Source organism: Quercus suber, unplaced genomic scaffold, assembly GCF_002906115.3.
Source record: "Quercus suber isolate HL8 unplaced genomic scaffold, Cork oak 2.0 scaffold_547, whole genome shotgun sequence".
NCBI lineage: Eukaryota > Viridiplantae > Streptophyta > Magnoliopsida > Fagales > Fagaceae > Quercus > Quercus suber.
The window spans coordinates 415,951-430,846 of record NW_027069995.1 but is presented as its reverse complement, the minus strand read 5'-3'; the positions used below and the strand labels follow the sequence as shown (position 1 = coordinate 430,846).

Genomic DNA, 14,896 nt, shown 5'->3' with positions numbered 1-14,896 from the left:
AAAACATTAAAAAATTGATAGTTTTTTTTTTTTTCCTAATAATAATAATAATAGTCACATGGCATTAGTATTATATTTATTAATTGAGTTTGAGTTGTGTACTGTAAAGCTCAAAACAAACAAATAAACCAACTATTTTTTTTTTAAACGGCTTGGATCATGAGTCAAATCGTTTTTATTTCAAGTAAAAATTTTCATGTTTAGGATGGGTTATCCATTATTGGGTCCCAACCCTTTTTTACATGTCTAGTTGTTGGGATTAATTGAATGTTGAGTTTTAATAATAGCAATTGTGGGGATTAAAAAATAAAAATAAGGGAAAATAAAAGAGAAACAACATAAGTCCTAGGCTTGATCACCTAGAAATTGCCAATCCTAGGCTTCACCCCCTGAGGGTGCTTAGAATAACCACCAAGCTTAGCGAAATAATAGTTTCAAGGATTATATTAAGGCGCAATCACATACCAAAGCATCATCAATCATAATAAAAGCTAAATTCAAAAATAAAATCTGTTATCTTAAAACACACACACAACAAATTCTGAACTAATTTTGGTTGTGCTCGTTGCATGACAAGTTGTTATCAATTGCCACCAAAATAATCAAATTCTTGCAAACCACGTACGTAACTCTTGAGCATGCCAAAAGATTATTACTCTGGGAGAAGGTGCCTTGTGTTTCCGCTTCCGCTGCATGCAGCAAGTGTTCCACTGCAGGCGGCGGAAACAGAAGATCAATTTTCTTCCTCTAAAACAACTTCCTTGACATCTGCGCGTACTCCAGTATCATTAATGTAACGATGGACACAGTATGTGCCATAACTTGCCGCTAGACCGGCAACACCGATAACAACAGATCCAAGTGGTGAAGAACGGGCTAACGCAAGTGATGCAGAAAGGGCAACACCAGCATAAGCAGCAGCTTTATAGGATGCTGCCTGCCCACTCTGGCCCACGCTAACAGCAGGAATCACCTGCAAGCCTGTTTTGCAGCATAATGCAAAGTCTTCACTGTTGTTCTTGATAACATCATAGTCACCAAAGCCCTTCCAGAGGAAATAAATGGCACGATGAATAACTTGTTCGGGCGAGTTTGCTAACTTAGATGAAAATGAAACAAGAGTGCAGGTACCTCCATCAGCTTTTGCAAGAAAGACAGTTCGTTTGACACCATACTCATAGCGGTAGAGATGATCTCCACCTGAAAGAAAACAATCTACACAAGAAGAGATGACTCCATCACTCTTTGATTGATCACTACATGTTGGGCATGGATTGTCCAAAGGATGTTGAGGTAATGAGCTCCCAATGACGTGGTCTAACCCAGTTCCTGTACCACTTTCTTGGCCTTCTCCCCGAGTAAAGTGTATAACATTTCCCTCGTCCACATATATCCCTGTTGTTACAAAGTAGAATCTAGCTGTTTTTACTTAAAATAACTAAAATTATAATACGCATACATAAAGCAAACTAGAAATCAACTCTTGCGGTAAAAACAATTTCCCGGAAAAGAAGATTGCGTTCATTCAATCAAACACAAAGTATAACCCTTTTGTTTTTCAAATTTTCTGCTGGTATAACTAGATAAAGGTAACTAGGCATTGATTAGGATTTCAGCATTGTAATCAACCCCACCTGGTTTAATTTTATACCTTTTTTGAACCGTTGATTTTATTTAGATTTAATGGTTAATGACACAAGCTGCCATGTTATCAACCTTCTAAAATCAGTAATGTAAATGCATTGAAGTCATTAAATTCTTTTATTCAAGAATAATTAAGGGGCCGTTTGGTAACAATGTTCTAGTAATGTTGTTTGTATTTTTTTGAAAATTCGTATTGGTAAAAAAGTGTGTGTAAATATAGGTAATGTTGTTTAAAAACTGAAAACATGTATTTAAACACATGTACCAAACAGGCCCTAAGTCATTAAATTTTCTTCACCCAACCTCGAATTCTTCTTCTACTACTCTCTCTCTCTCTCTCTCTCTCTCTCTGTGTGTGAAATCACCTCCATCTCCTGCATTGACCCACACAACTTATTAGAGCTACATGTTAAGTTTAGCTTGTTAAATTAATTCAGAATTATAATAAAGTTTTAGCAATCAGTCCAAAACCAATTAAGGCCAAAAATTTTAACTTTTTTACTGGTTGAAGTCTTCTGTCACTTGGCAATGGAGTGAGGGAGATCTGGTCTGAATACCAATTTAGAAAACTAAAAAAAAGACGTTATTTGTTTTTCTTGAGTACCTTGTCAGTACTGAAGAGTCCCTTATAAACTGGACTTGAGGTTTATTTAGTTTCTCTTAATGTAAGTTTACTTTGACTTTCTTGTAGGTAGAAACTTATAATCATTTCAACCCATGAACATTGAAGTATATTTATTAGCTTAAAATAATGAACGGACTTTGATTTTTGAGGGAGTGTTGTTCCAAAATTTAAAGGGTCATGAGCTCATACAAAATTTAATTGAGAAATGCTAACGGATACCCTTAGAGCAATGGTTAACAATTCATTTAAAGAAAGTTTTTATAGGAAAATAAAAAAAGTAATTAATGTTTTAACAGCATTTTTTATTTCCCATAAAAGTTGTGTCAAAACTTTCCTAAAATTGATTGTTAACTATTGCCCTAAAGGCACTAGTTAGCATGACCCAATTTAATTTTTGAGGGAATGTTAACAATTCATTTAAAGAAAATTTTTATGAGAAAAGAAAAAAAATAATTAATATTTTGACAGCTTGTTTCATTTCCTATAAAAGTGGTGCCAAAACTTTCCTAAAATGGATTGTTAACCATTACCCTAAAGGCACTAGTTAGCATGACCCAATTTAATTTTTGAGGGAATGTTGTTCAACAAGTTAGAACTTAGAAAGTTCATGAGCTCATCTATTCGAGAACTAGGATTAGAATGTGTTAGAAGGAGACTAGAGGAAAAAGATGACTTTAATGCTCTATTACTTCTTTTTAGAAAGTGGATGACATGATAGATTGTGTGTTATTAACCATTAGATCTAAATGAAATCAATGATTCAAAAAATGTATAACTCTTTTGAAGTTACACTAGGTGTAATTTGAACCTCTCTCTCTCTCTCTCTCTCTCTCTCTCTCTCTCTCTCTCTCTCTCTCTCTATATATATATATATATACACAAAATCATTTCCGAGTGAAAAAAGACATAGGTGATAGACATATTGAAAGTTTGACAACAANTGATTGGCATGAAATTTAACATATGTGAGTATATTACACAAATAGTATAGAATCTATAAATATTGCACCTAATTAGGTTTTTGTTGAAAAATAATATTAATTTATTAAAAATAGTATTGTGGTAAAATTATTTGGGAGAATTTTCTTTCTTTAAATTTTGAATTGAAATCATGTTTCCAAAACAAGATTTGAGTTACCGACCCATAAGTCTCAACAATGTGCTATCTAGGATCGTTTCTAAGGTATTGGCTAATCGGCTTAAGAAGATTCTGCCCCACATCATTAGCATGTCACAAAGTGCCTTCCTGCTGGACAGGTTAATCACTGACAACGTCCTTGTCGCCTTTGAGACAATGCATTGCATTAATCAATGAAGTAAAGGGAAAGAGGGTCTCATGGCAATCAAGCTTGACATGAGCAATGCGTTTGATTGAATTGAATGGTCTTGCCTTGAAAGGATTATGGAGAAGCTAGGCTTCCATGACCGGGGGATATCCTTAATGATGATGTGCATAAAAAGCATCTCATACTCTGTGCTCCTGAATGGGGAACCTAAAGGCGTAATCCACCCGACTAGAGGCATCTGACAAGGGGACCCCATATCACCATACGTCTTCCTATTATACAGCGAGGGCCTCCTGGCCATGCTAAAGCGAGAGGAGAGCCTAGGACACATCAATGGTATCTTAGTGTGCCGAAGAGCCCACGAATCTCCCACTTACTACTTGCTGATGATAGCCTTATATTCTGCAGAGCCAACATGATCGAATGTTCTAACATTTGGACAATACTCTGTGAATACAAAATGGCGGTTGGGCAGAAGATGAACAGGGAAAAAACATCCCTATTTTTCAGCAAGAACACAACTATGGAAGTCCAAGATTCCATCAAAAGGTTATTTAGAGCGCAAGTCATTAAGCAACATGAACAATACTTGGGACTACCTTCCTTGGTTAGCAAAGGGAAAAAGAAAACTTTCAACAAAATAAAGACCAAGTGGGGAAGAAGATTGCGGTTGGAAAGGGAAGTTGCTTTCCTGTGCTGGTAGAGAAATGCTTATTAAAGTTGTAGCTTAGGCCACATCGACATACTCTATGAGTTGTTTTAAGCTCCCAGACTCATTGTGCAAAGAGCTTGAAGCCATGATTAGCCAGTTTTGGTGGGGGCAAAAAAAGGATGAGAGAAAGCTTCCGTTGATTGCCTGGGATGAACTTTGCAGGCCAAAGGCAGATGGGGGGATGGGATTCAAAGACTTAGAGGCCTTCAACTTAGCTCTTCTTGCAAAACAAGGGTGGCGGCTTCTGCAGAATCAAAACACACTCTTCCACCAAGTCTTTAAAGTCAAGTATTTTGAGCACTCCACATTCCTCAGGGCTGAGTTAGGTAATCAACCCTCCTTTACATGGAGAAGCATTATGGCTACTAAGGAGATAGTGGTAGAGGGTGCACAATGGCCTATGAAGCACGGACGCGGCGCCAGAGGAGCCGCACCCGCGTCCGACGCGGCGCGACGCAGCGACTCGCGAGGGACACCGCTGACCGCGCGTCGGGCCGCGTCAGGCCGTGTCCTGCCACTTGTTTTTTTTTTTCCCTTGACTCGCGCCGTCGCAGAAAACGCAGAATCATAGATCAGGCTTCTTCTTCTCTGTTTCCTCTTTACTCTTTTGTTCTTCGTGTTTTTGAGTCTTCTGACTTTCATCTGCTGCTTTTAGTTTCTCTGCTTTGTTCTCGTTTATCTTTCTTTTTAGTTTTGTGAGCTTAGTCAGTAGTCACGTGACAAAGCATTGGAAAGTAGCAAAGAGAGTTTTTGAAACTTTCCAACTTTTTTATTAAGTTTGACCCTTCCCCCAACCGTAAATGTACTATCTTTCTTTCTTTTCTTTTTTAATTTTTTAACTTGTGGCTTTTTTTTTTCTTTTTTTTCATTATCTACGTACATACTATATTACTGTTTTAAACTTTTAATATTCTAAAAAGTGATAGTTGTTATTAACTTATTATTATAATTATAATTTAGGTAGATATTTAAGCATAATATTGATATACTAGTTGAAACATAGACTTATAATTTTAATATTTTCAATAAATTATATAGGAAATATATGTATATAAATAAAATAAAATAAAAACTGATAATATTGATTTTTTATTTGGTATATATTTATATAATGTGAAAATGTATGCTTAGCAATATATTAAAAATATATATATATAAATATTTTTAATGATTTTTTAATTGCCGAGTCCCGCGGCACCTGCACCCACCTTTTTTAAAAATTGCCGAGTCCCGCACCCGCACCAGCACCCGAGTCCCGAAACGCACCCGTGCTTCATAAGTTCCTCCTACGTGAAGCTGAAACTATCCTCAGAATCCCTCTCAGCTCCTTCCCCATTGAAGATAAACTCGCATGGTCAGCCACTACAAATGGCATATTCTCCGTTCGTAGTGCATATCATGTTGTCCAAAGAATTCTGGACAACAAAAACAGGGGACAATTCGGACAACACAACAATGACAGGCTTATGGAAGTCTATTTGGAGCCTAAAATGCCCATGCAAACTCCGAAATTTCGCCTAACGGGCTAGCAAAAACATCCTCCCCACCAAGACTCAACTCAGAGAGCACCATGTTCCAATTGACGTGGATTGTGAAATGTGCAATGCAGTGGAAACACCGGGACACACTTTCTGGGGATGCGACTTGGCCAAGAAAGTGTGGACTATCCTTGGCATAAAGCCACCTAATAGCACCTAGGAACCAAAGGACTTTTGTGACTTACTCTGGATGATTAGGGAGCGACACCAAAATGTTGATTTGGAAATCCTTGATGCTGCAGCCTGGGGCATTTGGAACAACAAAAATGATGTCAGACATGGTGGCTCCTCCAAAACAGCAATGGTGATTGTCAATAATGAACGCAGGTACATGGAAGAATTCAAGCAAGCAGCATCCATCACAGTCACAAGGCGCGAATCCCCCCAGGAACCTTGGATGCCCCTGCCTCAGGGTTGGTATAAGGTAAATGTAGATGGAGCAACATTCAAGGACTCAAGGCAATGTGGACTGGGCGTGGTGGCTCGAAATGATGAAGGCGAGATCATGGGAGCATTGTCAAAAAAGATTCGCTCTCCACTGTTAGAGGCCGAAGCTAAGGCAGCGAAGTGTGGGCTAATTTTTGCATGAGAGCTAGGGCTTAGAGAAGTCATTATTGAAGGGGATTCACAGGTGGTAATTCAAGCTCTCTCTACAGAGCAACCTGCCCCACTATCAATCTAACAAATCATCTCGGGGACTAAATCATGGCTGCCTACTTTCAGATCCTGGAATGCAAGATTTGCACGAAGAGACTGTAACAAAGCAGCACTTCTGATGGCTAGACATGCCAAGGATATCGAAGATTGTCTTATTTGGGTGGAGGACACTCCCGCTTTTATTGCATCCCAAGTTCACTATTATGTAATTTCTCTGGGTTCTACCCACGTTAAATGAAATTGCAGGCTTTTCTATCAAAAAAACAAAAAAAAAAACAAGATTTGAGTTATATCACAGCATGCTTTGAAATCATATTTTGAAAAAACAACAAAATTTAAAACTTCAATACTTAAAAATTCATCATTATATTCTTCCTGAAACAGGTCCACAAATGTAACTCCAGTATCATAAATAGTAGTAAAATTTCCATCAAAATTTGTGACGAGGACTGTAATCTAACTTGTAATCCATCCGAATATCATTGTCCACACGCACACAAAATAAACGAGAAATATGAGAAAAACAGATCCTATTATGAAGGAGTAAAGCAAATGAAGGGGTAATTACTAATTACTACATACTAATAAGCCCCAAAAATAAAAATAAAAATAAAAATGAAGAATATAGAGAAAGGAAAAGAGGAAGAAATGGAAAGGGCACCGTGGTGGGAGTAGGCATAGGCGACACTCCAGGAGTAGATATGATCTGCAGGTTTTAGATTCTCCCTGTCGATCTTGTTCGACACCACTCCCATTGCTTTGATCTTTCTCACTGCTCTGCTACTGCTCTGTTCTGTAACTCTCTATATCAAATTTGTTAGTATGATCAATGAAAATAATAAAGACCACTGACCACTCCCCACTGAAAATGAAAAAGGCAGAGGAAAGGGGACAACGCTACTTGCTTGTCCAATGCAATCACTTCCTTCTCCTCTAAGAATCTCCTTTCCTTTATTCCGCCCCCACCCATTACGTTTTCCTCTTCCTCAATCCTCTTTCCTTTTTTTTTTTTTTTTTAAATTATTTTTTTGAAATACACTTTTTGTTTTTAAAATTTAGATTTCATCCCTTAAATTTAAAGTAAAATTAAAATTTAATGCTTTCAAGTTTTTAAAAGTTATTAGTTTTGCTTTACTACTTAATGATGCCCGGTATAAAAGTATAAAACACACATACAAAATAAAAATAAAAATAAAAAAAGCTCGAATTTGTCAATATTAATAACAATTACTCACAGTCACATGGATGTCATCTTTTTCTTTGTTAAAAAGAAAAAAAGAAAAAAGAAAAAAAAAAGGATATTATCGTTTAATTTTATTTTAGATGAAACTACATTATAGGTCATTGGAGTTTAACTCTTAAGCGTTACTAATCCCTAAAATTTTAAGTGGGTGCAATTGGCCTAAAAAATGAGAGTAATTGTCTTTTTTGTTAACAACCGTTAGCCTCAATGTCTAAGTGGCTAACAGAAGAATAATGTCGCAAGTATTTAGTGACATAGCCTTAATGTTTATATTAAAAAGATTTAAAAATCAAATCTAACATGTTAGACCTTTTATGAAACGGCCTTCCAAATCCAAATCTGAAATGTGAGTTCTAGTTATTTCAATTGATAAAAATTTTTATGGTTGTATAAGAGATCTAGAGTTTAATCTCGCCCTAGTGCAAAAACTAATTGGTGTCTTGATTTGATAAAAAAACTCTCACCAGAAGCGGACATCATATGTTGAAACTCTCTAAAAACAAAATCCAAATCTGAAATCAAAAGGGAGAGGAAACCAAATTCCAAGTCGTCGTATGCTACCGTTCGTAACCCATCCCTTGCACAACCAATGTGCAAGCAACTTGACCACATTTTCTAATATATGATTCAAACGAGACATCTCATGGTCATTTCATTGTCACCAATTTATTGCACAACCACAAATCAGAAGTCAAGCTAACAACACAAGTTTTTTGTTAATATGTGTGAATATAATATTGTTTTCTTTTGTTGTTTGGTTAGCTTATGTAAAAATGTTGGACAAAAGAATTAGTATATATTTATATAATCGCAATTAGATTCTATTAGGAATGCTATAAGCATATGGATAATAATTGTTGTATTAAGATTTAATCTATTAGGGCATGTTTGGTATACAGTAATAAGCGCTGTAATGTAATAGTTATTCTTATAGTTTAGTTATTCTTTAGTTTGGTTATGTTTTTATTACAAGGAATAATCATTCCTTATGAATAGCTATTCTTCAAAATGAGGAATAATTATTCATCTTTAAAAGGTTGTATTAGTTATTCCTTAGTAAGAGCAACAATTTCAAAATTTAATATATTTCCAAATAAACAAACTTTCTATATACATCTAACAATTATAAAAATAAAAAATCATAAAAAAAATAACACATATCTCTCTTAAATTTAAAAATAATAATTTTTAAGGAGATATGATTGTATGAGTAAGAAATTTTTTAAAATAAATGTTAAGTTTCATTCTAATATTATAACTTACAACCAAACTAACAAATAGGTTTAATTATTACATTATAACATATTTTATTTCTAGTAATAAAGATTACAATTCCTATCGTAATCCTCATTCAGTATACCAAACGTACTCTTAGTTACAATTCTAAGCATGTTAATCATATTTAACACATGTTGGAATTATTAATGCGCATAGGAATAATATAACCAATAGGATAAGGCCATGTGGACTAATATTCATTATCATTTTTAGAAGTTTTTAGTAAGTGGATATATTGCCTTTAGCAAATAGATACTAAAAAACTATTATAGTAAAATAGATATTTCTATTTTAAATAGTTACCCTAACTTTGTGTGTGATTAAAATTCTTATATGAATGAGATTAACTTGTTATAACATAGTTATCAAAATTTTTAAAATTAATATCTCTTTTAATTACTGTAATCTCTATATACTTTAAAAATCAAATGATTTATATTTTTGTTTTGTGATATTAATAAAATCTAGAATTGACGTAAATCACTACTTTTTTTTTTTTTTTCACGGCAAGCATTTGCCGTGCATATGCTACCCTAACTAGTTTTCTATAAAATGTGGGATAGATTTCGGTGAGAAAAAGGAAAATGGAGAAGAACTCAAAATGGTAACGTCAATGCTAAATAGTGGTGGAAAGTGAAAATTGAGATAGAGTTAGGTTTTAATTTTAATTTTTTTTTGAGAGATTGGTATTTTTTTGAGAGATGCTACGACTACAACAATTTTACAATATTTTTACAAAAAATCTTGGGTGGTTAGTTGTTATTGGTTCAAATTTGAAACTAACACTAAGATTACTTTTTTGCCCTAACAATAACCAGTAACAATCTGCCACTTAGGATTTGTTATAAAAATATTGTAGACATATCATTTCTCTTTTTTGGAATCTTTTCCTTGTTATTTCAATAGTAAACTTGTTTGTTACTTTATAGAGATAAAATTTAGAGACACAATAAAATATCATAATATTTTCATAAAATTATTATCTTTAATTTGTGAGAGGTCCTATTCTAATATTTTACTAGTTTATTTAACTTACTTTGACCAATAGGAGACTAAAGTCTCTATTACTACAAAAACTAGCGTTTAACCTGCGCAATGCGTGGGATCATTTTATAATTTAGGCTCACCTTTACATCACTCACACCATTAAACTCCTTTGATAGGATTGAGCTTTGTGTTGCATGTAAGACATGCAAAAATAATACCCCATCTGTTGTTAACATTAACAATCTTGGCTTTGCATGTCACCAATTAATTTTATCTATATAAAATTGTATATATGTTAACATTATGCTATTCCTTTTTATTTATTTAACAGATTAAAAGCTTTCCTAATACTTGAACAACTTGAACTTCCAAAAAGGAACAAAGTAAGAGACCAAGCACAATAGATTAATAGGTTTCCTAATATTTAGTTTTCCAAAAGTTGGCGATCTCCCATAATGGTTTGTATTTTAATTTTCTCAACTCCAAATATTTGCCTTGTTCATAGCCTTTAGTTGTTATTTGTTTAATACAAACCCAAAAGGTCAACAATCAAGCTCAGTACTTAAAATTAGGACTCAAATTCATTACTTGAAATTAGAAGCTTTTTAATGTAGCACCTATAAAAATGCATACTCAGCATTCTCAATTTTCATCAATCTTGTATTCCCAAAATAAAGCTGCACTCGGCAATCTAACAGAGGCAAATGAATTACAATCTACAATTATAACTGAGTTCAAAATTAGAATCACATTTATTACAAAACTTAAATTCATGTTGATATAAGAGTCTTAGGATGCTCAGATTACAAAACCACAGCCTAAATACAGAAAATTAAATCTCTCATAATCTGAAATAAAATAGAAAATTAAATAAATAAGAAAAGGGTATGAAGAATAGAGCTTGGAGCATAATTCTTAAGCATTTTTTATGCATCCAAGTCTTCTATTTCAGCAACTATTTTTCTATTATGTAAGAAAGTTATCCATCTAGTCCTTCAGGAGGTCCTTTTGGCATAATTTCCTTTGTGACTTTTGGAATGTCAAAGTTGATGTAGAGCTTTGTTGCCCACATGAATGACAGTCAATAGTTACCTACAAATTTTTTTAATCGGTTAGGCATTAACAATTGTCATGTTTTCATTTAAAGTATATGAGAATAATATCTAATAATATTTAAAAGAAACACCCAGACGATCAAATAGTTAAAACTTAGAGGTGAAAAAAACATAACTTTCATTTCACAGAAATGATATAACTCTCATGCTGAACACATATTGCAAAGATCAAAACCACATCTATAACACAAAACACAAAGTAGCAAGGCACAGATTAATTAAGTTTAAATATAACTTAAAAAACCAAAATGCTCTAAAACAAAATGTAGTGAGCTCAAGTATAAGCGAAATATGGTTTTCAATTATACTTGAGCCAAGGATTTCTATGGGTAATAGTGATCTGTGCAATTATTCTCTTTGGACTCTATGATATATCTACTCCCTTTAATTTAATTTAAATTGGCATGATGTTTCTACGGATAATAGTGATCTATGCAAACATCTAGCTGAGCTGGTTTTTGGTTTGCACAGCATGTGAAACCAAAAAATGACATCTCTTAACCATTAGAACAGAGATTACAAACTATTTTTCATGTTGCATCAAATGCTGTAGCCTTACTTCCTACTTTTAAAGTCCTACAACAGAAGGTAAGATCCAATTCATGTCTAGTGGAATTTCAAGTGCATTGTATCACGCGTGTGATGTGTAACTGCTGTAACTTTTACTACTGCTTTGGTATCAGTTTATGGATTTTTGGTTTTCTTTCTAGGCTGTGGCAAGCACTTTTGTATACCTAACTATTCTTAGTGAAACTGCAAAGAGGGCAACCCATATAATTGCAGCCATTATTTCCAATTGCTCAAAAAAAAAATAGCAATTTTAAATTGCAACAGAGAAAGATGAAAGAAATACTGCAAACGAAGCCTAAGAAAACATTGAAAATATGGGTTGAATTGTAAAAAGTAATGCAGCAGTTCAGTGAAAATTTAAATCTGAAAAATGAAGGTTTGGACCACGACCAATCAAACCTTGATTCTGCATTTGTTAGTGGTTCATGTACAGCCCAGAATTCAGATAGCTACAAAATCTATCAATAATTAAAATTATTTTAGTAATAGGAGGGGGTAAAAAAGGTTGGTTCCAAAAAATAATTAGTGGAGTACAGAGCAAAAAATGATGATATAAATAGCAAGAAGTGTTTTGCTAGCAAACAAAGAAAACCACATCAAGTGTCAAATTCACTTTTTGGAAATTGGAAAAAAACGAAGGAAATGTTATTGTGCTAAAAACGCTAATGAAATGGTAAAATTAACAAATAAAATAGTAAATATATTGAAGTGGGTGATAGCTGGTGGCTAGAACACGTGAGCCACACGTGGTAGGAGTTGGAGCAATCCAGCAAATTGTAACGTGAAAAAAGAAACCTTCGACTTAGAGATTCATAAATAAAAAACTATAAAAGGGACAAAGAAGTAAGGACGAAGAAGAAGAAGAAAAAGAAGAAGGAAAGAAAAACCAGACTAAATAGTGAGTCTAGATGCCAAATACTAAGGACTCAGAGAGAGAGACCAAGAAATGGGTCTCCTTTCATGGTCAACTCCAACTCTCCAATGTAAGTTTGTTCAAAAAAAAATTTTATACATCCTAGTTTTTTTGAATGCCCATTTAATTTTAATTTTTTTTTTTTTTTTTTTTTTTTTTTGTGGGATATACAAAGTTTATATCAAAACTCCAGGAAAAAAAAAAAAAACTTTGAACGCAGATATTAGAAAACAGGGAAAGGCTTAGTGATTTCTGTAATCCAAAATAGGGAAAAAAATATCGAAAAATTGAGAAAACAAACATTTTCATGGAGAACCCAAAAACCCAAAACAAAAAGGAATCAAAACCAAGATCAAATCTAAACGTATCCAACAAAAAAAACTCAATAAAAAGTAATATTTCATACCCAAGTCTTAAAAAATGAAGAAAAACGTACCGAGCCGGTTCTGATACCCGCAGATCTCTGATTGCGCCTTCATTGCGAAGGCGAACTCGCGCTTGTGACCCGTTCGAACCCGACATAGCAACACGAACTCCTCCGAATCCGTACCGTTCGCCATACACACACACACACACAAAGATCGATTCAAATCTGATTTTTCAAAAAAATTTTAAAATTTTAGGAATTCAATAATATAGAGAGCAAGAAACAAATACGTGAATCTTGAATCGGAAAAAGATTGAATTAAAGAACAAACCTGTAGCCTGGATTGAAGGGATTGAATATTCTTGAAGAAAAAAATTAGGGTTCGTGAGAAGAGAGAGAGAGAGAGTTTGGGGATATTGGTAGAGGCTGTACGGCTCTTCTTCATCTTGAATGGTGTCTGACGTTTTGGGTTTCAGTTTTTGATCTCTCGATCTCTTTCTCCTTCTCCGTTCTGTGTCTTTCATCGCTTCTCAATTTCTATTTGCGTGTATGCTTTAATTTTAACCGGTTATTTTGGAGGAAATAGGTAACTATTTTTTTTGTTATTTATATAACAGGCTTTTAAACGGTGCGTAACAATACCAAACAACATAATTTATCGTTTTTTTATTTAAACATGTCACCGCCTCCTTATTTGTAGGAACTAATTTTCTCTCAGCTATATAATATACTAGTCGCTAACCCGTGCGATGCACGGGAAAACTATTGTGTATAAAGATGTAAACTATTCTTTTTCTCTTCCTCTTTGATTTTACATTAGGATGGAGTCTTATAGTTCCTATCCTTGATATGAAATATTAATCTTGATATGAAACATTAATTTACATAATGAAAAATAGAAATCAATCTTAAGTTTAAAGTGTTTTTTGCTACAACTAAACTTACAAAGAATCAAACTAAAACCCTCAATTATGGGAAACTCAACTAAGGCCTTAATGGCTTAATGCTGCCTCAAACTTGACATTACTACAAAATACACAAGCATTTCTTTCAAGCCAAACATAATAAACCACCACCGCAGACCTATCAATTTTTCTTATGGTGCTTTTCAAACTTCTAGCTTTCAGCACTTTTAATTATACAAATATAATATTTATTTATAAAGTAAAGAAAAAACAAAGATCAGAAACCTTTTAATTTGATTTTGGGTAGAAATAAACTCAAAGACCCATCCGCACGATTTAATTCTCCTTTTCTTTTGGTTACAAATAGATTGGTGCTCTCCCAATCATTAAAAAAAAAAAAAATTTATTTCACGTTACAAAGGTGGAGAAAATTAATCATCATTCTAAAAATCTTTCTATATTAAATTTTCTCACTTTAGATATAGATTTGCAACACATGCAATAATTCTAAAATTGAAAATCCATCATCAAATTGAAGTTGAAACTGCCCATGAATCATATATTTCGTACCTTGAATGTTTAATCATGAACCTGGCTTTCTGCCCTCCTTGTACCTGAAATGAACTTGTATTTAACCATCAACATATATATATATATATATAATATACCTCTTGTGTCTCTTATAAAAGAATCCCATATTAATTAACAACAGTAGATTAAGTTGATCAACTCTTTCTCAATCAGTTGGGTCGAGAGGTGGATAGTCTTGGACCTTACATTCATCACCGCATCTACAACCGTTGAAGCATCCCGGCCATTTCAAGTAGTAGCTTTTAAGGAATTAGAAAAAAGTAACTTGTAAGTACATATTATACAATCAAAAACTGAACCAACGAACAAAACAGAGGACCATTAACCCCTCAAGCCTCACCAAAACATAGCAAAGCAAATGAAGTAGGACAGATACATAATAAATTATTACAAACAGATACATACTAAATTATTACAAAGGCTTTTTTGCCTAAAAACTCATACTTCATTTAAAAATAAATAAAA

At 33.7% G+C, this 14,896-nt stretch overlaps 1 protein-coding gene and 1 long non-coding RNA gene across 3 annotated transcripts; both read right to left on the bottom strand.

Moving 5' to 3' along the window:
- Window positions 1-462: 462 nt before the first annotated feature.
- On the bottom strand, window positions 463-7,441 carry LOC111997864 (protein LEAD-SENSITIVE 1). Its single transcript, XM_024029996.2, has 2 exons — window positions 7,124-7,441; window positions 463-1,395 (listed from the first exon to the last, which is right to left on the bottom strand). The coding sequence occupies exons 1-2, from the start codon at window positions 7,215-7,217 to the stop codon at window positions 734-736; spliced, it is 756 nt and encodes a 251-aa protein (XP_023885764.2). The 5' UTR covers window positions 7,218-7,441; the 3' UTR covers window positions 463-733.
- Window positions 7,442-10,677: 3,236 nt separating this feature from the next.
- LOC136063617 (uncharacterized) lies at window positions 10,678-14,878 on the bottom strand. Of its 2 annotated transcripts, none has more exons than XR_010625242.1 (2): window positions 14,411-14,878; window positions 10,678-11,062 (listed from the first exon to the last, which is right to left on the bottom strand). It is a non-coding gene; the product is annotated as an uncharacterized LOC136063617 (long non-coding RNA). The 2 variants fall into 2 exon arrangements; XR_010625243.1 differs by lacking the exon at window positions 10,678-11,062 and adding an exon at window positions 14,105-14,214.
- Window positions 14,879-14,896: the final 18 nt, after the last annotated feature.

What these genes read in the sequence shown, in the direction of transcription:
- LOC111997864 (XM_024029996.2), bottom strand. Translation starts at nt 7,217, where the DNA reads ATGGGAGTGGTGTCGAACAAGATCGACAGGGAGAATCTAAAACCTGCA. An exon ending in CTATGCCTACTCCCACCACG is followed by an intron (nt 1,396 to 7,123) that starts GTGCCCTTTCCA and finishes TTGTAACAACAG; the next exon opens with GGATATATGTGGACGAGGGA.